This window comes from Brachycentrus maculatus, unplaced genomic scaffold (assembly GCF_059751285.1).
Source record: "Brachycentrus maculatus isolate JH-2025_06_01 unplaced genomic scaffold, ASM5975128v1 h1tg000519l, whole genome shotgun sequence".
In the NCBI taxonomy this organism is placed as follows: Eukaryota; Metazoa; Arthropoda; class Insecta; order Trichoptera; family Brachycentridae; genus Brachycentrus; species Brachycentrus maculatus.
In genome coordinates, this window is record NW_028281265.1 from 135,905 (window position 1) to 161,097 (window position 25,193).

Genomic DNA, 25,193 nt, shown 5'->3' on the forward strand with positions numbered 1-25,193 from the left:
TGGCATTTGGTCTTCACCGAGCACAAATCCAATCTCTAGACGGTCTTCATATTGTTGAATGTGGTGCCCGCAAACACTAAACGCAGCTCTTTATGAATGCTGCCATTTTTTCGTTATGTACACCCCAAGTACTTGAAACAATCAATTCTCTCAATGAGCAACATCAAGGGTAAACCTTGTACTTGGAATCAGACATAACCGCTCAACGCATTGTCCTACGTTCACACAAAATAAACACTCTAGTTTCATTTTTCAATCCATAACATAAAAACTTAAAATAAGGGAATAGTAACAGTTCTGGATCTGGTTTTGCAGAATGTAAAAATGTTGTATGCCTCCGTGGTGCAATGGTTAGCGTGTTTAGCAACCGTGATGGAGTTCCCGGGTTCGATTCCCAGGTGGGGGGTGAAAATAAATATGAGTGGTTTTACACTCTAATATTTGATATTACCCTGGATTGGTTCCTGCAGCGCAGGAGCGCCTTAATCCAAGTAACAATCAAGATTACACTGTGTCATTACAATGCAGTGCCCTATGCACCATTGAGTGCGGATAAGGGTTAGAAGAAGAAATGCAAAAAATATTGTGCCTACGCTAAAGGTTGAAAAGGATCACATGACTTTTGTTGGCTATTAATATTTGTCTGAACAGGAATAAAATATTACTTCTTTAGGTAGCGCATGAGGATAGGTGCTTTAACTTGGGATGAAACATCTGTTTTGTTTAACCCATCCGCATATCAGTTTTTTTTCAAAACATGTATATAAAGACACTAATTGAATGTATCCCCGCAAGTAAGTAAGTTGCCCCGCCCGGAGGGGAGGTGATACGGGTTGTCAAACAAGGGGGCGCTAATATTTTGCACCTGATAAAACGAGAACAAACATATAAATAATCTTAAATGCAGAAAAAGGTACCGCGCACTAAACATTTGATGTTTAGTGCGCGGTCCAACAGCTGACCAATTACACACCACAGCCACGCCGCGCGCGTGGCTGTGGCGTCAACGGCGCTCAAATTCAACCGAGTTATAATAATAAACTATCTCATAAAATTATAACTTTTACTGTTTTACCAATAAATATGGTACATAAAACTATTACGCACGTATTTAATCGTGTGTCTAGATCAGAAATGTGATAAATTAACATGAAAAAATAACTCAATAAAATATTACTCCTGGGATGTAAAATTTCTCACTGATTTTAATAGATTTATATTTTCCACTGACACTTCGTGATGGAATTGCATTTTTAATATATTATTAGATTAAAACCAATATTTTTAGCTTTTTCACTTTTTTATTTGACCAGCGACCGGGTTTCGTCGTTACCGACATCATCAGACTGGTCAGTGATTTTAGTTGATATTTCAATCAAAAGGATAATTCTATCCTTACAGGGACATCTTTGGTCAAGTGTTGTCAATAAATTTGTATTAAAATTATAACAAATAATGCATTACAAAAAGCTTTCTTTACTGATTTGTAGATATCACACGAAAGTATCTTTATAATATGAACTACAACGAATGGGGGCGTGGTTTAAACGGCGGCTGATTTGCAAATGTAAAAACATACTAATTCTAAGCATCCCAGGCGCTTACTACCTGGCATTTGGCTGGCTTAAGTGATCATCTTGATGCTTAGTTCTTTCATATACCCAGCAGCCAAGTGCTAGGTCGTAAGCCCTGGGACGCTCAGACTTCCATCTTTTTTCATATAAATGTGATACCTATGATATTGGTGTATCATCCGTAGGGTAAATAATTCAGTGTCTAATAGAATAAATAATGAAAAAAAACATTACTTCTTTAATCCAAGGAAGCACTGCATTTTATTACCGACTTGTGTATGCGTGGGATGACTATCTTGAGAGGTCAGACTTATGACATTACTAATATCCTCGATAATTTCCTCAGACAAATTAAACTCGGCACTTAATAATTATTTATTTTTAATTGTTTTGTAACTTAGTTTGTATGATGATAATTATAATAGACTACCAGAATATAACATAGGAATTCAATATTATATATTTACATAAATAACTTTTTTTTTTAAATTAAAAGATAATTAATATTTCTGTTCTTATGATTTATATGTACAAGACCCACTCCGTATGCATAAGACTTAGAATTAGCACAGGTCTTGATCTTTTCTGTGAAGTCATTTGGAGCAAGTCATGACGATATTATTTTTTCTCAGACACCTCATATCGCTTACTCCTTTCAACAAAGTCATATACCAAAAAACTTTATTTTTTAGGAGATTGTTTTTAAAGTTTAATAATATAATAAAACGTATTAAAAATAAATATCAAGCCACTTATTGAACTTTTTACTGTGCACCAGATCGTTTTAGGTAAAATCTGAATGTTTTTTCTCCATTTGAAAAATATTTAGTATATTAAAAAAATTTATTAATCAATACCTTTTCTTCAAAATGCAAAAACAACTCTTTCTGCCCTGTAGCGGGTAAACATTAGGCTAAAAATATGTCGCTTTTGCTAGGATATAGTACATTTTCTGGGCATTCCGAAAACATGCACAACTGAAAATTGTCAATTTTTGATATATAACATTATTGAAAGGAGCGAGCTATATATGATATTTAATATTATAGTTGTCTTAACTTGATATGATAACTCAGACTTCCATCTTTTTTTGTATAAATTTTTTATATGTTTCATCTCAAGTTGAGTTACCTATAATATTGAAATTCTCTGTTTATATATTTTCCCGGGCTTTGCATGTTATTGGCCGGCCGAGGGCTGTTCTCTTTCCGTATCGCCTGCCACCTCGGAAAAGTGACATTAGCAGTCACTGGCAATCGTTCGAGGAACAACTCCTGTACCTAATGCACTCGCAACATCCGAGTGCATTATACTTACTTACTTCAGCCTTCTTCTTGAGTCCAGTATTGAACAAAGGCATCCCTCTTGGACTTCCACAGTTCTCTGTTGGACGCGACTCTCTTCCAGTGCAGGCCCGCCACATTTTCAATATCATCAGACCATCTTGTCTGGGGCCTATCCACGCTTCTGCGTCCTGTTCTAGGCCTCAAGTCAAGCACCTTCTTCGTCCATCTATCCTTAGACATACGTGCCACACGACCTGCCCAGCTCCACTTTTGTTTTGCGATTCTTTGAGCCATTTGCTACATTTAAAAAAAAGATCTGTTCCAATGAACACAATGTCTATAGACATTAAGTGTGCTTTGTCCTAGTCCATCCCTTATCACAAAGCGTGATGGTAATATTAGTACCGCTGTAGATGGCCTGAGACAAACAATTTCACAGAATTTGATTCATCACATTGCCATTCATTTCAATGTCTACATATTTCCCATCATTTTACCGACTTGTAATTTAACCCTCGTGAAAGGTGCTGATTATTCACTACTATTATCTGGCCGGTATGCTTACTGTAAACATCTTATATCAATTTCTGAGAAAAATATTATTCCTTTTCTATATTCTCAACTTACCGCTGACTTTATTTGAACACACTGTTTATTAACTTGTAATGTTTTTATAGATCAGCAAAACGCTTCGATAAATTGTATACTGCCACATATTTATGTTGCATTCAAAATATATTTCGTATATAGCGGACGGAGTTTATTAAATTGAATTATTCTTCTTCTTATTCTTCATCTGCACTTAATGATGCATATGGCACTGCATCAAATTAATACATTAATAAATAGATCTTAATTTATATGAAGGAAATATATCTAGGAGTACCAAAAATTTGAGTAGTGTGGTTGTCAATCTTGGGTAGAACAGGTGAATGTTACATATGTGTAAAGTGATCACTTAACCAGCCTATAACAGGTCGTAAGCCTTGTAAATACCAAGACTTTCGTATTCTTCTTTATCTATGTTGAGATGCCAAAAATTGGAATATTAAAGATTCGTATATGTGTCATCCGTAGGGAATGTTAAAAGAAAAAAATTACAAATGTGTTTCATATGTCTAATATCACCATTTGTTACATATTGAACAAAATGAAAACCGTTGTATATTTTATTGTAATAACAGCCGGACAGTGTCTGGATTCAATACTCCTATACACCGAATGCAAAACCTCAGCAATGATTTCGCGGACCATATCGATATATGGAATATGTCACTCCCTAACTGTAAAGCAATAATAATTACAATATTTCAGGCTAATGCATAATTCCTGGTTTTTTATATGTTCATCCTTGTTCAGATAAGTGCTTTACGAACCAATAATGTACTTAAAAAGAGAAGCATATTATTTTATCATAAAGTATACATGTAATATATTATTTACAAATTGGCTATGGACGTTAATGAAGAAAAAAAAAGACATTAACTTTTAGCATAACATGTCGCTCACTCTTTTCAACAACGTCATATATAAAAAAAACTTGATTTTTCAAGAGATCATTTTTAAAGTTTAAGAATATAATAAAATGTATAAAAAATAAATATCAAGCCACTTATTGAACTTTTTACTGTGCAACAGATCTTTTTAGGTAAAACCTGAAGGTTTTTTCTCCATTTGAAAAATATTGAGTAAATTTGAAAAAATAATTAAACAGTACCCTTTCTTCAAAATGCAAAAACAACACTTTCTGCCCTGTAGCGGGTAAATATTAAGTTAAAAATATGCCGCTTTTGCTGGGATATAGTACATTTTTTGGGCATTCTGAAAACATGCACAACTGAAAACTTACAATTTTTGATATATGATGTTGTTAAAAGGAGTGAGCGATGTCTATTATACTAATAAAACAATATTCATTTAGCATTATATATGTAAAAATAATTTTTATTTTTCCCTAATCAGACTTTGAAACAACGTCAAAATTTTCAATAAAAATATGGTAATTATTCAAGGTACTTATTATTATTATTATTTAATATTTATTCATCTGTGTTAATAAGTGATGTGATGTTATTTCTGTTTCACCTTGGATAATAATCTATTTACACCGAGTTAGTTTCATCGGTGTATTACATATTATTTGCAAATCCATAAAGCTGCCGAGTTATTTATTGAAAAGATTATTGAAGAGATTAACACATTACACTATTTAAACTAGTCAACTGCTTTGATGGGGTGACCTTCTCAATGCAGTTCTCGGGTCCAAATCAAGTAGCCATTTTTTTTTACAAATAATTTTAGTTCCAAAATATTTTTAGTATCTTTTGTAGTAAATGGCAGGTTATTATACATCAAATGTTTAACCACATGTGTTAAATAATTTGCTATCATTGACATACTTAACGTTGCTGACTGTTGATAACACGTAATATTATTGAATAATTTAAGTAAAAAGTGTTCAATAATGTAATAATTGTGTTATCATTCTAAATATTATCTAACGTTTTCCATTAAAATGTTTGCAGTGTTGTGGCTTACACTTTTATATGAAAAATATTGCAATTTTCGTTTTCATACTGGTAACATATCGCTCACTTCTTTCAAGAACGTCAAATCAAAAAACTTGAGTTTGCAGGAGAAAGAATGTTTTTAAAGTTTAAAAATATAATACAATGTATTAAAAATAAATATCATTGAACTTTTTGCTGTGCAACAAATCTTTTTAGGTAAAACCTGAAGGTTTTTTCTCCATTTGAAAAATATTTACTTTATTTAAAAAAATAATTAAACAATACCTTGTCTTCAAAATGCCAAAACAACACTTTCAGCCCTGTAGCGGGTAAATAATTAAGTTAAAAATATGCCACGTTTGCTGGATATATAGTACATTTTCTGGGCATTCCGAAAACATGCACAACTGAAAATTGACGATTTTTGATTTATGACGTTCTTGAAAGGAGTGAGCGATATAAAAATATGAATCTTCTTCTTCTTTACGTGTCGTATCCCCCCCTACGTTGACTATCACTTGTGTCACTTGAGAATGTGTCACTATTTTGGGCAGTCCGAAACAACTCTTTGATGTTCTGTAATCCCTATCCATTCGTGTATATTATGGAGCCAGGACATCTGACTTCTTCCGACACCTCTTCGACCCTCGATCTAACCTTTGATGATTGGTTGCAAATATGAATATGATTTCATTACAAGTTGCAAATATTAATATAATTTTAATCAATAAATATTATTTCAATACAAGTTGCAAATATAAATATTATTTCAATTCAAGTTGGAAATATGAATATTAATTTATTACAAGTTGCAAATATAAATATTATTTTATTACAAGTTGCAAATATGAATATAATTTCATTACAAGTAGCAAATATGAATATTATTTCAATACAAGTTGTAAATATGAATACAATTTCATTGCAAGGTGCAAATATGAATATTATTTCATTACAAGTTGCAAATATGAATACAATTTCATTAAAAGTTGCATATAAGAATATAATTTAATCACAAGCTGCAAATATAAATATTATTTCAGTACAATTTGCAAATATGAATATTATTTCAATACAAGTTGCAAATATGAATATTATTTCAATACAAGTTGCAAATATGAATATTATTTCAATACAAGTTGCGAATATGAATACAATTTTATTGTAAGTTGAAAATATAGATATAATTTCATTGCAAGTTGCAAATATGAATATAATTTCATTACAATTATGTTCCCGTGTTACTGTCACGGAATAAACCGAAGATTCGTGGCATATCCCTATGCCTCCACAACTTGTTTCCTATTTTCAAACACCTAAAAGTTCTTAGAAATGCGATTTCTCAGAAGAATGTGCGACAAAACGATGTATGATAGATGTGCGAATAGTGAAATAAGGAACGAATGCAAAGCTGAGATAAGCATTATCAATAAAATTAAGAAAGGTGTGTTGAGATGGTTTGGACATGTAGAACGAATGAGTGAGGAAAGAACGGTAAAACAAATTTATGTGGCGAATGTTAGTGGGAAAAGAAGCAGAGGAAGACTGAGAAAAACATGGCACGATCAGGTATGCCAAATACTTGAAAGTGTTCAGGTTAGGAGTCGTAACAATCGGCGGGTATGTATGAGGAGATGCATGAACGTGGAAGAGGCGAAGAATTCTTGCAAGGACAGAGTGGTGTATCGCTCTATTCTCTCTGCCTACCTCTGCGGGAAGCGGCGTGATGGTTAGTTAGTTAGTTAGTTAAAAGTTCTTAGCGTTTCTCAAGTATGCGAATATAATCCATGTTTCGAACCTCGCATATAAATGAAAATGTTTCTGCTTAATAAAAAGCTTGCCTCATTCCACGATAGATATCTCTCATGAAGTCTATCGAGTTCAAGAACTGTGTATTAAGTTTAACCAATATATCTAGAAGTTCCAAGAATTTGAATAGTGTGGTTGTCAATCATGGGTTATTGGTGAATGTTACACGTGTGTAAAGTGATCACTAAAACCAACCCATGACGATCGTAAGCCCTTTAAATGCCCAGACTTCCATATTCTTCTTCATCTATGTTGAGATGTCATAAAAATAATCTAAAATTTGATTTGCAAACAGACATTTTTTGCTTGGATTTTTTTTTATCAGTTGCATTAAAATAAGTATGTGGTAACGAACATTATAAACGGCCATTTGTTAAACTAAAAGTCAGTTATGAATTTGAATGCACTAAACAATGCATTAATATTGTTATATGAACACCTGGTAATATTCGCCTTTTGTAAACAATCATTGTTATTTGTTCATAGACATTTTGAACATTGAGATAACATTTTATATTAGTATTGTTTTAACATCTGTCCATTTTTCATACTAAAATAAAATGTTGACAAAGTTTGTTTTATTATCAGACTCTCTGTAGTGGCCATTTGTATGTAAAATGATTATACACATCGCTCACTCCTTTCAAGAACGTCATAAATCAAAAAACTTGATTTTTCAGGAGAACGTTTTTAAGATTTAAAAATATAATACAATGTATTAATAAATATCAAGCCACTTATTGAACTTTTTACTGTACAACAGATCTTTTTAGGTAAAACCTGAAGGTTTTTTTCTCCATTTGAAAAATATTTAGCATATTTAAAAAAATAATAACACAATACCTTTTCTTCAAAATGCAAAAACAAAACTTTCTGCCCTGTAGCGGGTAAATATTAAGTTAAAAATATGCCTCTTTTGCTGGGATATAGTACATTTTGTGGGCATTCCGAAAACATGCACAACTGAAAATTGACGATTTTTGATTTATGACGTTCTTGAAAGGAGTGAGCGACATGTCCATAACTACAAAATTTTTACTCTCATTACTGGCTCATAGTGTCAGATTTAATTTTAAAACATTAATTTTTTGCACTTTATTAATTTAAGTATTATTTTTATTGTAATGTGATAGTTGAAAAAAACCTCTATCTCAAATGGCTCCAACATGACAACTAATTATTATTCAGGAGCATTTTTTAAAATGACAATGTAAAGTATGTATACAGGGTGCTGCAGCATAACTTCCTTTTTTTAAATGCACACCATTAAGTCAGTTGATGTTGTAGCAGAATGCTATTAGTCTCGTTTGACAGTTGGAATTATAAAGTTTTGTCTCGATATAGTTTAGTTGTCATCATACGTTGAGATGTTAATATAAATAATTCAAAAGTAAAATTTGTTGGATAAAAATCTGATTCATACTATTGGTTTAATTATGTTTTGAAAAAAGGAAGTTATGCTGCTTACCCTGTATAAAAGCAGTACCTATCCTAACTTACCTGCGTGACATATAAAAACGCAACCAGTACCTTCCCTACCTTACTAAGTAGTACCTAGCTTACCTTACTACCTACCTCTATTGCTTACCCTAGTAAGTAGTACCCAGCTTATCTTACTACTTACCTCCAATATAGAATGAGAATAGAACGCCACACCAATCTGTTGGCAAACAATCTTCGCTTCTTCCACATTCATGCATCTCATCATACACACCCGCTGATTATTCCAACTCCTGACCTGACCACTTTCAAGTATTTGAAAAACTTGATCATGCCAATTTTTTCTCGATCTTCTGCTTTTATTACCAACTACATTCGCCCCATAAAACAATCCTATTTTGTGAGTTATGGTCCACGGTTTATTTATCTTTCAAGTTCATTTTTTCATTTGCCTAAAATTTATTTTACGATTCTTTCTTTACTTATTCCATTCACATGCCCTAACCATCTCAACACGTCTTTCTTAACACATTGTTTGCGGGAAACGCTTAAAAGTGTCTTTAACACACTGTTGGTAGAGAGCGGGAGACGCTTATAAGCATTATATTTTATTTGCTTACTTTTGGTAGAGCGCGAGAGACGCCAAAAAACATTGTACAGATCGGAATTGGGTTTGCAGTTACTTCCGATTAGTAAACTAAAAAGTATACTTAGGGTCACGGCTGATAAAAAAAACTGCCCGACAACAATGTTTTCATGACATTGACAATCAATTATTTAATGATTATCTCAGCCTTGTATTATTTCCTTATATCATCACCATTTGAAAAAAAAGGGAAATATGCAAGATCGAAGATGTCGTTAGGTGGGGAAGGAGACAATGGTATGCTCATGTGAGTGAGGAAAATGGAACCATCCAGACTCCCCCAGATTGTACTGTACGGTCAACCCCAATACATTTTCAAACCCTTATACATTATACAATTTTGCTGATCTTGTTTTTTTCAAAAATAGCAGTCTTATTTTATCCGGATTTCAAGGACTATGTACTAAATACGTTGTTTCCCTTTTCCAGCGGTGGAAGTCTCGAAGAAGTCTATCCGTGGAGACATATGGAAGTACTTCCAGAAGAACCTGCTATGCATCAGGCCAACGTTCTCCTTCAACCGCATCCCCAAGTTTATTGGCTCTGAGGACGGGGCCGCAGAACTGGCCAAGCTGCCTGAATTCAAGGATGCCCAGCACATCATGGTCAGCCCTGATAAGGCACAAGATCTTGCCAGGTAACAACAATAATAATAATTTAAAACATTGATAAATTTACATAGCGCCATTTTTGTAATATACTACCTCAAGGGCGCTTTCACATAGGTGAATTATGATATGGAATTATGGTATAAATATGTGTAAAGTGATCACCAACCCATGACAGGTCATAAGCTTTTTAAAAATCAGATTTCCAAACTCTTCGTCATCTATCTTGAGACGTAAAAAATGTAAAAAAAAAACAGTTTCCAAGCAGTGTACTAAATAAATGACCTTAAATTTTGTTTCCTTAAATCACTTTTCTTTATCTACAAACCCTCATATGCAACTAATGCTGCATAGGGCACTGCATCATATAAACGCAGTGTTATCTTGATTGCTAACACAGGAAGAAAAGGTGATCAGCCCTCCGCTTCAGGTATCAGTCCAGGGTATTGAAAGCTGTCCTATCGCATTCCCAGATCTGATACAGAAGCATCTGGTGTTCTTGATAGACCTTCTCTTGCAAAACATTTTTTTTATGAACTGAAATTTACAGAGAATGTGAAACAAAATTGTGTCTCGATTTTACTTTGAATTTACATTTAAAAGCTTTCATTATCCGTGTCACTGTCAATCTAAATTAATACTAATTATATCAGATAAACAAATACCAGTTACACTAATACATATCCCGGGTATACTCTAACTCTAAAATCCTTTTTCATTCATTGATTCGGCAGTCACTTTGTGGTGAAATCTATCCATTTTCAATCAATGTTTTACTTATTAAATACCACTATTTCTTAAAATCTACTGAATACGGTGGTTGAAATAGTGGTTATTTACTAAGTAAAACATTACCTAAAAATGTCTAAAATCGTTGTTTGAATAACCCCTGTTATTTAAAGCTTTTAGCCTGAATAAAATACCCGCTACACACTAGTACACCCATGATATACAATAGTTATATAAATACAGATTGTAAAACCAGTCCGCGATAATATTGAATAAATATTAGAATGAAAGAATACCTTTTATTTATTTGACCCCCCCTGGAAATCGAACCAGTACTGTAGTGATGTTGAAACATTATAATGTTGATTTATGCTCTTCTTATTTTGTAGATCCTAAGGATCTGTTTGTGTCCGCTTATCGCTTTTGGGATGTTGACTCTCAGCTATCTCTCCACCTTTTTGGAGGTCTGTCTTGGGATCTGCGTCCTTCAGAGTTTCCTAGAAGGGTGATACGTGGAAGTCTGTCTTCTGACATCTGTTTATATGCTCATTCCAGTATCGCCTTCGTTGTCGTCCCCGCCTTACGATATCCTCTGTTTTACACATGCTCCGGATATCAGTTTTTCTTACTCGGTCTCGCAATGTGTCCGGTTATAGATCGGAGAGTCTTCATCTCGGAGGTTCGAAGTAGAGATTTTGTTCTAGAAAAGAATGATTTTTATTGGATTATTTGATTGTACAGGTTGACATGCCTGCAGTCCGGTAAAACCTTGTACGTCCAGCCTCCGCGCGTGAAGACCTACCTGATGACGAAGGTCAACATAAAGGAAGATGCCACTGAAGAGGACTTCCTAAAGGCGCTGACGGTCAAAGGATTGGAGGAGACAGGAACTCTAATTGGTAATTTACATTTTCTGTGCATTCCGAAAACATGCACAATTGAAAATTTACAAATCTCGGTGTATGATGTTGTTGAAAGAAGTGAGCGGTGTATGGAAACATCTGTAAGTTTTCTTTTGGGAGGTGATCACCACGGAACTCCCAAATTATCTTGAATTGACCTCTATGGAATGTGTGTATTGGTGACTCCGATAAATCGCATAACCGTATCACGGTGCCACTTACACACACATATTGTGTGCAAGTAAATATTTTAAAATAGATTTCCACACATTAAGGATATATTTTTAAATACTGCGCAATCAAAATGTTGACCTTTTAAACTTGCTTTTAATTAGTTCCTGATAAAAGTAAAATGTACTCATTATGTATACAATTCTTTATTTTTTATTTGACTAGTACATTGTAGAGGTGAGAACAATCATAAATATATATTTACATTGGCTGGCTTATTGCTAAGGAGCGATATCTTCCGACCAACCCAAGACATAATAAGTGATACTTGTCAAGGTTGGAACCTAACACAGCCAATTGAAACTAAAGGCCAGATATTGCTTGTATATAAGTATATAAAAAAAATTGAATATACCATGTTCCAATGTGTAACAAATAATGTTTTACCCATAACTTTATTCAGAATCAAATTCTACTTTCTTTTTAAACATCTTCAATAAGTGTATTCCTTTCTGTTTTCAAAACACATACAACCGGCTGCAAATCCTTATCTTTATTCAATACTACTCCCATCAACGAGTGGATGCAATATTGACATAAACATGGAGCCGTGGTCAAAGCAAAGAAAGTGTTAACACACTTTAGATGGGAAAGGTATTTCTATCCGTTGGGTGGATTGATACTTAAGGACGGGAAGGGTATTTTTACCTTCTGCGCCGGCCTCATTTCAAAGGCAGAAAAGAAAGAATTATCCAATGTTTTTATACAAATATTCTATACCAATCTCTTTGTTAAGGTCCATAATTATCAAATCGCGTCGCCAGTGATCCGCAGGCATAACAAATACCTGTCTGAAATGTGTTAATTGCAGTACAAATAAAGAAATAATTATAACATATATTAAATGAACTTTAAATTTATGAAAACAATGAAGGCTAAAGAAGTAGGATCTGGTAAAGAGTTGAGGGAGGAGATGTAGAGGAAAACAAGGAAGAATGTTACAATGGACAGTTCTAATGATACATAGTAATGTTTCAGGCATTTTTTGGAAGTCTTAAGAGTTGGTGCATTTTTCAAATGAATAGCTTATCCAAATTCACTATTGGTACTAAGTAGATAATCTCATTCAATTTATGTGCAAAGTTGAAACATTCTTGTAGTTATGGTGTAATATTAAATTAGATTGTTATTTTTTTAATTCACTTCATAGTCTAGCCCAGGCATGGGGAACCTTTCTATTTCAAAAGGCTACATTCACTTATCTGATTCAACATGAGGCCGCAGTAAAGAAAACTTCGACACCCCTCCTATAAACTAAATATTTTAATGATATCACAATATAAATTGTTAAAAATGCAATTAAAAAAATATAGAAAAAATGTATATTTACAAATCAATTTATTTATCATTAAGCTGCGTATCTATAAGAAACATACTTAATACATAAAAAAGTACGTACATCATTAAAAATATTTGTTAATGTTACAGGTTTACCAACCTTTAATGACTAATTTGCATCTGCTTTTTGTTAGAAAGCTTTTGAATATTTAGTTCAAGCATAGATGTTCGCAGTATCAGTTGGTCTTCTAAATGTAGATCAGTTATTTGATTTTGTAATTTTGACTTTATTTGCGTTATATAAGAAAATGATGATTCACAGCAGTAAGTTGTTGAGAATCAAGAAACCATTTTTCTGGCATTTTGTCGAAGACGTGGGTATTCGAAAGCAGTTTTCCTAATTTCAAAAAGGTCTTTTTTAGTATTAAACAATGTCAGTAGATCTTTAGTCACTCTCCTGTCACTCAAAGCGAGCTCACTCATTCTCTCTCGCTTACACATCGGTAATCTGGGTTTTATTTAAAAAAAAAATGGGATCAGTCAAAAGGCCGCATGCGGCCTTGAGGCCGCAGGTTCGCCATGCCTGGTCTAGCCGCTTGCACAGTGCAGGAATGACTGATGAATGATATGATATGACGAGGAATGGAAACTATTCTCTCTTGAGAAGAAAGAAGTGATATACCATGATCATTGAATAATTTACACTAATATTTCTTTCAGGCCTCGAAGATGCTGTGAAATTGGATATGATCATCATAGGATCAGTGGCCGTATCCAAGGATGGCAACCGCATCGGCCGCGGACGCAGTATGTATTAATAACACTCATTTTCTCAACAAGCGCATGTGAACAAACATTTCTGTGCAAATTTATCGTTAATCTGTTGTCAGACCCAACACAAGGGGCTGTTTTGATCCTTTTCAGTTTATATGCAAGATTATCTAGGTCAAGTGTGTACAATTGCGAGACTAAAAGCAGTTGTATGTGCAATATATATTATGTTTTACGTACTTATTTTTTAATATATTCCCACAATTTAACAGATGTATTAATCTATAACACAAGCGAGACAAGACATTTAAAATTTACAGTAATTTTCGATGATATTTTCTGTTGATATTATATATTTAACTCCCCATTTGCACCGTAGATAATTTTTTTTATGTTATGCTGTGTAAAAAAGGCTACAAAGTGTAAAATAAAATAAATATAAAGTTCAGTTGATAAAAATAATGTATTATTTGAGAAATAAATAGATTTTGTTTTTTGATCCACTCACATTTTTACTAACAACCAACTAGTCCAACCAACCAACCTCTTCAGGGTTTAATTTATGACTGTTGTTGCCGAAACTAGTTGGTTGTTAATAAAAATGTGAGTGGATCAAAAAACAAAGTCTATTTATTTCTCAAAATAGTATATCAACATGATCCACAAAGAATGCTTTCAATATTCTAAATACAATTTTTTATTTATTTATTAATGCTTATTGTATTTCTTATCTTACATTTTTGATATCTCAACATAGATGAAGAAGAATATGGAAGTCTGGGCATTTAAAGGGCTTACGACCTGTACCTATGATTGACAACCACACTACTAAAATTTTTGGAACTCACACACATATATCATATCGCTCTATGTTTGGGTTCACGACAGCATCTTTGGTTGGTTTGAGAAAGTTTTTAGCAGAGACTCTTTTATTTAGATGACTGCAAGATCCTAATTGGATTATTTTACATACTGGGAGACACTAAAAAACATTGTTTTTAATTTTTATGCAGCTTATAATTTGACCAGTTATTTCATTTAAAACATGAGTGAAAAAAATATTCACCTAGTTTCCTTCCGCAACCTCTTTGCGCGTGGTACTGAGTAGTTTGTCCGCCTTCATAGTGTAATGGCCAGCACGCTTGGCTACCGTTCTGGAGGTCCCGGGTTCGATTCCCAGGGGGGGTCAAATAAATATAAGTTATTTTTCCACTCTTATATTTTATTCAATATTACCCTTGGCTGGTACCTGAAGCGGAGAGCTGATCACCTTTATTTCATGTGTTAATGATCAATATAACACTGCGTTTATATGATGCAGTGCCCTATGCACCATTGGGGTGTAGATTAGGGTTTACATACTGAGTAGTAAGTACATGCGAGGGATGTAGGAAATTCCAAATTAAAATTACCCATTGTTAAATAAATGCTCAGTTTTATATATACCGCATTATTTTTAAATAGTGGAAAAAAATGTGTTAAAAGGGAGTCTGGTGTACTTGCAAATTTCGATCCTGGTTATAAAAGGAATACTCTTATGTCTTTTCAGGTTACGTGGATGTTTGCCTGGGACTACTTAAGGAATTGAAGGCCATCACTCCGGATACTGTCATAGTCACCATTGTGCACGATGCTCAGGTCAGTTATTTGTATTGAAAATATCATATTTTTAATTAAAATTTTACTTAGTAAATACCACTATTTCTTAAAATCGATTTACATGTGTTTCGATGCATTCCGCATCATTTTCAAACACGTATGTGAAGCTAATTCAAAATTTTAGAGGAGGGGGTAGGAGCTGTTCCTTATTCTCTTCAACCTTCAACGTCCCAAGGACCCAACTCTAAAATTTAGAATTAGTTTCACATACAGTGTTTGAAAATGATGCGCAATGCATCGAAACACGTGTCACAGAAAATTTAAAAAAATAGTGGTATTCACCAAGTAAAACTTTACTTGAAAATGGATAGATTTTACCACAAAGTGACTGCCGAATCAATTAATGAGAAAATATCATAGTTTAAGATAAGCATTAAAAAAATATATATATTAATATCCAAATATAATTTGGACAAACGATAAAATGATGATACATAATACATGATCAGGCATGGCAAATTCTTAAGCCGCATATCCAGCAAGATCATAACTTGGTATGGCTTTGCGATTGATTATGTTTGGGCGTTCCGACTGGGCATCGGAGGGCGGAGCACTACTTGTTCACATTTCAGGTGTATGCTAAGCTTTAAATGTGACATGTTGGGAGTTTAAACAGCAATTATTTCACTGATAAGGTGTGCAGATATCGCTCACTCCTTTCAACAACGTCATATATCAAAAATTGACAATTTTCAGCTGTGCATGTTTTCGGAATGCCCAGAAAATGTACTAAATCCCAGCAAAAGCGGCATAGTTTTAACTTAATATTTACCTGCTACAGGGCAGAAAGTGTTGTTTTTGCATTTTGAAGAAAAGGTATTGATTGATGAATGATTGAATGATTTTTTTAAATATACTAAATATTTTTCAAATGGAGAAAAAACATCCAGGTTTTACCTTAAAACATCTGTTGCACAGTACAATGTTCAATAAGTGGCTTGATATTTATATTTAATACATTTTATTATATCTTTAAACTTTAAAAACGATCTGAAAAATCAAGTTTTTTGATTTACGACGTTGTTGAAAGGAGTGAGCGATATGGGAATTGGAAGTATAACAATATATGTATGTTACTTTATGGCTACAAGGTACAACGGTACCTTATATACGTACGGTATGGTCGAAGAAAGAAGGCACCTACTCGCAACTATCTCAAAGAGACATACCTAATGGATCGGTTAAGACAGGAGGGTTTCCTGCACCTGGTAATAGAGTGAACAAACGCCAGAAGACACGACTTGTATTGAGGATATGAGCCGTTCAACGTATGAGGAGCTGAAGAGTGTGGCTCATAATAGACTGGAATGGCGAAGGAGATGTCATTTGTTGCTGCAAACCAATCCACAAGATTGAGAGCACAGAAGAAGACATTGTTTTTTCATGAGCAGGGTTTTAGTTCCTGATAGATGTTTCCATAAAAGTATCGTTTCACTCAATAGGTAATGGACACGATCCCCGCTAACATCATGAGCGTCCACGACTTCCCCGTGGATGTGATAGTCACTCCGACGCAGGTCATCCGCACCAACAGGAAGGCAGATCGCCCGCCCGGAATCATGTGGAACCTCATCTCCGAGAGAAGGCTCAAAAACGTCAACTTGCTGTCTACTTACAGAGATAAGGAAATTGAGTAAGTGTTTAAATATCGTAGTCGTACAGGAGAAAGTGACCAACTACCAAAATGTAAAATGTTCAGGCAGGCCATTTAAGTCACTTTTGCTTGGCAAGAAAATAAACATCAATGCAGTTAGTCATTTTTACTTTTTTTAAATATTTTAAGTCAATGTATTATGCTTCCAAGTTTAAAATCCTTTGGGATTTTTTCAGGGCAATATTAAGCTAGTAAGATAGCAAATAGTCAATGATCACATTTTTGTTAAACAATGTTCTTGATCACTTTCTCCTGTATGACTACGATATGTATGATCCTCATCAATGCATGTATTAATGGTCCTTGCTCAAAGGATAATATGGATTTTCAAAATTTTTTGTAATTTTAATGAAAAATATTTGTGTAAATACTATTTATAAAAATTCTTGGATTTCATACTATTTCTGTGGGCCTAAGTGATTCATTATTAGAAATGGGTATCACATTGTGGTAGAGTGGGTTCGAACAGAGAAACTCTGACTCGATAGTCTGCGACACTAACCACGGGACCACAACCTGGCACATTACTCTTATCAAGGCCCAATATACGATAAATTGCAACTTAATTTTCTTTAAACACAGGTAACATTTGACGTAATTGAACATTATGCCTAAAATACCCTTTTTCTATTGAAAAATAAGCTTGAAAAAAATACATATATGGTTTTTAACAGAAAAGAGTTATTTAAAGGTAAAGAGTTCATTTTTTTAGTTACAGGGCAGGTAATGTTTGTACATAAGTATAAACAAAATGTTTACATACAACAGCTCTTGACAATGTATTGATAGAAGTAACATGTTTACCTTTTATGATCAATAGATCTGGTAAACCCTGCGCCCTGAAGGAAGCCGAGTCGGAATTGGAGAGTGATTACGAAGCGCAAAATGGAAGGCCAAGGAGGTTCTTCCGGGGGAGGAGGTCAGGTCCCCGTCGGTCCCAGCAAAACGGAGCCACTCACAGCGAGAGTGAGAACATCGAGGTAAGGAATAAATAAATAAAATTAATATGATTCTTTGACATCTCACCAAAGATGAAGAAGAATATGGAAGTCTGGGCATTTACGGGGCTGACGACCATCAAAGGCTGGTTTAAGTGATCACTTTACACACGTGTAACATTCACCAATTCTACCCATTGACAACCACACTACTCAAATTCTTGGAAGTTCTATATATATGAACCAATATAGATACCTTGTTCTTGAATCACTAGAACTTCACTGGAGATATCTATTGGTGAGATGGCATCACCCGTAAATGCCCAGACTTCCATATTCTTCTTCATCTTTGGTGAGATGTCAAAGAATAATACGAGGGTAACTCCTGTAATTGGAGATAATCCAGATTTTGTGAACAAGTATTTGGGCACACTCAAAATGTTGCAAATAAAATTCATATTTGACTTGCAATGCTATTTTCTTTTCTAAGAACAAAATTGTATCTTTAGAGGAAGTTCTTCTGGACAAGTTCCTTTGATCAATATCAAAACTTAATAACAATGTTATCTATGGTCAATACTTGTCGAATAAAACAGTCGATAGAGGGCATTCTTTTATAAATATGCAGTGCCGTAAAATAATAACTATTTTTTTTTTAAATACAGTCGAACTCGGATATAACGAGGAAGACGGGACCGACTGAATTCGCTCGTTATAACCGTTACTCGTTATATCCAAGAATAGGTATTTTTTCATGAACATGGTGAATAGATTTTACCACAAAGTGACTGCCGAATCAATTAATGCCATATTTATTATTACGCCTTCGTATAATCCAGAACGGGGACGGCGAGACCAACGGGCGCCAGCACAAGCAGCAGCGCTCCTTCAACCGCCGCTACCCGCGCTACCGCCGCTCCACCGCCACCGACGACGGCTCCATCACCAAGCACTCGTACCGCAACAAGGCCTGGCAGCTGCTGCAGAAGAACAAGGTGGTCACCACGTCACGCAACCCCTTCAACCGGGTGCCCGGCTACAGGGGCACCGAGGACGTGGTGCAGGTGCTGCGCCAGCTCGAGCAGTACAAGCGGGCCACCAGCGTGCTGGTCTCTGTGGACCGAACCCACGAACCCATCAGGTCAACTATACTTTACATACTACTTGTCACCCACACTGATTTTACTTGAATATCATTTTTATTTTTTTTTCTTTATTTTTAATTCTTTTGCTTTACATGACACAAATTCAAATATGAATAAAATATAAATATAAATACAAAAAAAAGATCCCACAAAGGCATGGGCTGCGTGTGGGTATACAATATAATTTAGGTCATGTAAAGGGTATAAGGGTATAGGTATTATAAGTAAAACTAGAATAGTAGTGTTAATATAAAATACAAAAAAAATACTTGACTATCAGAAAACAAAAATTATTGTCAATAATTTTTTTTTAAATTAAATTAACATTCTAAAGATTCGAAAACTAATAAATAACCTACAGTGATTTTACTTGAATTTTGGATCTAAAGATTCGCAAACTAATGACCCACAGTGATTTTACTTGAATTTTGGAAATAAAGATTTGAAAACTAATAACCCACTGTGATTTTACTTGAATTTCGGATAAAAAAAATTCGCAAACTAATGACCCACAGTGATTTTACTTGAATTTCGGATCTTAAGATTCAAAAACTAATGACCCACAGTGATTTTACTTGAATTTCGGATCTAAAGAGTCTACCTCGGAGAGGAAGACTATTTTTTAGAGTTTACAATGCTTCTTAAATTGTGAAATACGGAATACTTAATTAAAAATTATGCTTTTATTTTATTTTTGATGATCAAATGTCATATATTATTTCCTTGTAAATTTCAATCGAAAATATTATTTGGTTTACAAATTGTGTCAATTTTAAGAAACGATATATTTTTGCGCTAATCGCGAAAAACGTCCGCTATAGGCTAGAGACTATTGTTCGAAGCGCCCGACTACAATGTGTTAACAGTGGATAATTTCATTTTATAGGATGGCCTGTTTAGAAGATGGCAAAAAATTGTATGTGCTGTTGCCGAAAATCCGCAGCGAATTTATCATGCGAATCGACCTTCCCGAGGGAGAGAACAAACCGGACCTGAAGACTGTTGTCATCCGTCCCGGATTGGAACAGTACGGAACAAAACTAGGTAATACTGATTCCTCCTACTTTCTGCTAATATTATTTCTCTTATTTATTGTAACTGCAGACAGTTGGTACAGTTCCATACTGAATTGTTGGGTAATATATCCACTAGTAATATGTAACTAGTTACCTAAGACAGCGTCGGCATAGATTGTTTCACATTCCTATACACAGGACCAACCTGCCGATGGTTATGCCTGTAGGAAGAGCTACCGCTATGTTGAACAATATCACATTGGATATTGATCTGTTCCATGTGTCCGAAGGAGTTTTCCGATGCGGGATTCTTCTACACATTTAACAAGAGTCTTCTTGCTTACTTTTTAATGTGTTTTTTTTTTATGTAAACGCCTTAAATGTTTGTTTGTAATGTATATATTAATTATTGAATAAATTGAATTGAAATTGAATTGAATCCAAAATAAAACAAGGTTTGTTGGATTGAATTCTACATTTATTTATGTATACGCGTCACGTATTAACACATACGTAAATAAATGGAGAATTCAATCCAACAAACCTTGTTTTATTTTGGATATACTACCCAACAATTATTTTTCTTGTCTGACTCCATTTGACTGAGGTCAAATGACTGTTTCTCGGAATTGTCTTCTGTACATCATACAAATTGTAATAACTCTTTCATACTTTTCGCACCGTCTCATTAAAAAAACACTTAAAAGCAATAAACAACTTGTAAAATACAAAAATTATAATCACACGTATGCTGCCTCCTGGTCTAATGCCAAATGTAATCCTGAACATGTCGCTCACTCCTTTCAACAATGTCATAAATCAAAAATTGTCAATTTTCAGTTGTGCATGTTTTGGGAATGCACAGAAATTTTACTATATCCCATCAAAAGCGGCATATTTTTAACTTAATATTTACCCGCTACAGGGCAGAAAATGTTGTTTTTGCATTTTAAAGAAAAGTTATTCTTTAATTATTTTTTTTACATACACTTAATATTTTTCAAATGGAGAAAAAACATTCAGGTTTTACTTTAAAAGATCTGTTTCACAGTAAAAATTTCAATAAGTGGCTTGATATTTATTTTCAATACATTTCATTATATTTTTAAACTTTAAAAATGATCTCCTGAAAAATCAAGTTTTTTTATATATGACGTTGTTGAAAGAAGTGAGCGATGTGTGGTATTCGGCCTTATGTGGTTAATTTGAATTATGAGCTTTTTCTAAGCTCTTAAAGAAACTTTTAGAGAAGATACTGCAACAAAAGTTGACTTAAAGATCTCCTTTTACTGTTTTTTGTATGACTTTATTATCATTTGACAATTTTTACTTTTTTTTAAAGTAAATCCCTAATCTAAAGCTTCTTCATTAAAATTATTCATAAATAATGTCAAATGAGAGCTAATTTAACAAAGCGTATTCATAACTTCATTCTAAGTAGGTATGTACAGTGAAACCTCTAACTATCGTTTTTAAAGGGACCTATTGAAATAAACTATGAATGCGGGAAAACAATGAATGCGGGATAAAGAACTCAATACACAAGAAGATACGATTGAGTAAAGATTCCGTCCTCCCAATCTGCATAACTATTAGTAGGTGGAAATTTCAAGAATACGAGTTTTAGATGATAATAAATGTATTTATTAAAAAAAAATACAAAGTTGAACAGAACCCAAAGATCTTCAGACCTCTTCTGCTGTATCCAACACACAAGCTTTCGATAGTCTGTATCCCACACGTTAAAATATCGTCGAATGTAACAAAATTGAGAAATTTAAAAAAAGGAAAAAAATAGAAAAATTATATCAAATATGAAGCATAATTCAAATGATGAATGCGGTAAAATGGTGGATAGAAACGATGGATGCGATCTATTTTTGTATGAAATGAATTCGGGGTTGAAGAAATAAACGACACATCCGGGAAACAATTATTCAAGGAACGATAGATAGAGGTTTCACTGTACTAAGTTTTCAAAAATTGCCTAATAATTGAAAATCACGGTAAATGAAATACCACAGAGTACTGATTTCAATAAAAATAAAAACTTTATCACTCTCTCAATCTATGTATGATTCTGTGCTAAGTATTTTATAATTGCCTGATTTGAGTTATGTGTTTTTGAATTTTTTTATGTGCCCAATGCAAGCTACCACAAAATTACCCGATTCAATTATATTTATATGTATGTATGGAGACTTTAAAATTGATTATTGTCACACGTTTTGAACATTGAAATCTCACCTTACAGACCCTAGCGAGCAGTACACGTTGGACCTGTTGGTGTTCACATCACTCGTTGTTTCCAAGGAAGGATTCCGCATAGGGACTGGCAGCGGTGAGTAATTTAACTGCATTACTTACAAGTCCAATAATTAAGAAAGGTGTGTTGAGATGGTTTGGACATGTAGAGCGAAGAAAAAACGGTAATACAAATTTATGAGGCGAATGTAATTGGGAGAAGAAGCAGAGGAAGACCGAGAAAAACATGGCACGATTAGGTATGCCAAATACTTGAAAGTATTCAGGTTAGGAGTCGTAACAATCGGCGGATATGTATGAGTGGTGTGGCGTTCTATTCTTTCTGCCTACTCTTTTGGGCGTGATGGTTTGTTAGTTAGTTCCAATTTAAGTTTTGTACTGGCATTTCTTGGTGGAACTGTATTTTATGTTATGAAACGACTTTATAGCTTTTTCCGCTTATAATTTATTCGACCAGTGACTGGGTTTTGTTGTTACCGACATAATCATGTTATATACACAGCAAGGCAGGGGATGAAAACTATGATTTTATATAATCTTTCTGATAAAATGAATTTTAGTAGTGGATTCAAATAAAAATTACATATGAAATATGACAAGAGTTTAAAGCACGATATTTTATATATTTTATTACAGAAATAGATTTTCGTATTTCTACTAAAATAATGTACAAATGTATTACAGCGCCAGCTCACTAATCAGAATGTAAATCGTGCAGCTGGTCGTTCGAATTAGAGGTCGTTCTGATTACTGGGTGTGTTAAGAAAAATGAGAGAATTTTTTATTTTATTTAACATTTTTATTTAGCTACTGAATGAATATTTTTAAAAATCTGATATTTTCTTTTGAACCAACGAACTTGGTGTTCAAGGGCTTAATCACGCATTTGTCTCAAAACCATCAATTCCATAATTCCAATTCGAGAACAACTGACTGGTGATAGAATGATTCAGCGTGTTTCAATACGTTCAAGAACACGTCGCCAAAACGGGGGCAAAAGGCGGAACCACAAAACTGTTCGGATTACAGTGCTTTCGGATTAGGGGGATCCGGATTAGCTACCGGGCGCTTTATTTTAATACACTACTTAAATGCATTAAATTAAAATTCATTTAAAAAAAAACCTTATGTAAAATCAGAATCAAATCAAATTTGAGGATGGTAGTGTCCAGAAGGAACTGAACGTACGGCTCGGAATGGCAGGAGCCATGTTCAATAAAATGCGCACTGTTTGGGACTCACTACTTTACTCAACAAAACCAAGTGCCGTCTCTTTAACACCCGCATCCTAACAGTGTTGCTGTACGGATGTGAGTCGTGGCACCTCACCAAAGCTCAAAGCAAGAAACTAGTAAGTTTTGAAAATAGGTGCCTGAGGCGAATACTGGGTATAAAGTTGTATGACTTCGTCAGGAATGACGATGTGAGGAGAAAAACACAACAGCCCCTCATACTGGAAGTCCTAAAGAGGAGAAGGTGGACATGGTTAGGACATGTCCTTAGAATGCCACCCCTCATGTCTCTTCTTCCAACCCCGAGGATTCCGGCGCCCCGGAAGGCCGCTGAAGACCATTCACTGACTATACTCAGCGGAACTTCGAGACGCCGGACTGACCTGGGAGGAAGCCAAGGAGATGGCGCGTGACAGAGTGACTTGGAAACGTCTCGTGTTGGCCATAAGCTCCACCTAGGGAGCGAACATGGAAAGAAAAAGAAGTAAAATCATGGTTTTCAACCCCTGCCTTTTTGTGTAAGTGGGAAGTTCAGTTTATTGAAGGGTCGACACTTTTCCACAGGACATGAAGACCTCTCGTATTCACTGTTGAGGGACTTGAATGTGGTCACGGCAGACACACCCATATTCACCACTGTCCATGATTATCAGGTATGGAATTATTATACAGAATTGTTTTCATTTCACTGTTTTGTTTATCCTACTCGGACCCAATGAATTTATTGACTTGAATCTTGTAAAAGACATTTGGTCTTAGTGATTTCTTTTTTATTTCCGCCTCCGTGGTGTAATGTTCAGCACGCTGGGCTACCGTACACAATCACAAATCACAATTTTAAACATATTTTTAAAAAAATGCAGAGACCCACCAAGTCAACTTGTGTGTCTTATCGGTGGAGTTCTTTTTTAATACATTTTTTATTGTTTTTAACGATTTTAACCTAATATAGACACAAAAAAGAGGAAAAAATTAAGAATATACACTTTTTACAATTTTCATAAAATTAACTCTTGATCGTTTACCCATTCCTTTATTTTGCCTTTGTTCCATATTTTATTTTGACCTCTAACATTCGTTGGCAACAAATTAAAAATGTTCGGAACGATATATTGCAGTGTTCAACTCCCATATTTATTGTTAATTCTTGGGACTATCAAACCTTCGTTGTGTGTAAATCGTGTATCATGGTTGTGTACTAAAGGATTTCGATATTTTTGTCTAGTTTGTTGTTCAACGATGATACTCGTACACAATATTCCACGTACCGGCAGTAATTTTAAATGTTTATACATCAAGATTGGATTGTCCCTTTGATTATATATATCACTTGGCACAATATTTTTTATTATGGAATATTGCAGATTTTGAACCATTTTTAAATTTGTTTTTGTCGAATGTCCCCAAGACTTAATTCCATATCTTAATATGGATACTACTAAGGAACAGTAAATTATTTTTTAGGTCTGTTTAGGCAGGACTTGCTAACGTAACCCCAAT

At 34.2% G+C, this 25,193-nt stretch overlaps 1 protein-coding gene across 1 annotated transcript in view; it reads left to right on the forward strand.

The window, feature by feature from the left end:
* LOC148301766 (uncharacterized) overlaps nt 1–25,193 on the forward strand; it is a 35,580-nt gene that overhangs the window by 1,610 nt on the left and 8,777 nt on the right. Inside the window, exons 2-11 of the mRNA XM_088272756.1 lie at nt 9,695–9,902; nt 11,344–11,501; nt 13,734–13,820; nt 15,334–15,422; nt 16,886–17,076; nt 17,918–18,077; nt 18,875–19,176; nt 20,067–20,224; nt 22,451–22,537; nt 24,258–24,346. Of these exons, the coding sequence (XP_088128882.1) occupies nt 9,695–9,902; nt 11,344–11,501; nt 13,734–13,820; nt 15,334–15,422; nt 16,886–17,076; nt 17,918–18,077; nt 18,875–19,176; nt 20,067–20,224; nt 22,451–22,537; nt 24,258–24,346 (1,529 nt within the window). The remainder of the gene's footprint in view (nt 1–9,694; nt 9,903–11,343; nt 11,502–13,733; nt 13,821–15,333; nt 15,423–16,885; nt 17,077–17,917; nt 18,078–18,874; nt 19,177–20,066; nt 20,225–22,450; nt 22,538–24,257; nt 24,347–25,193) is intronic.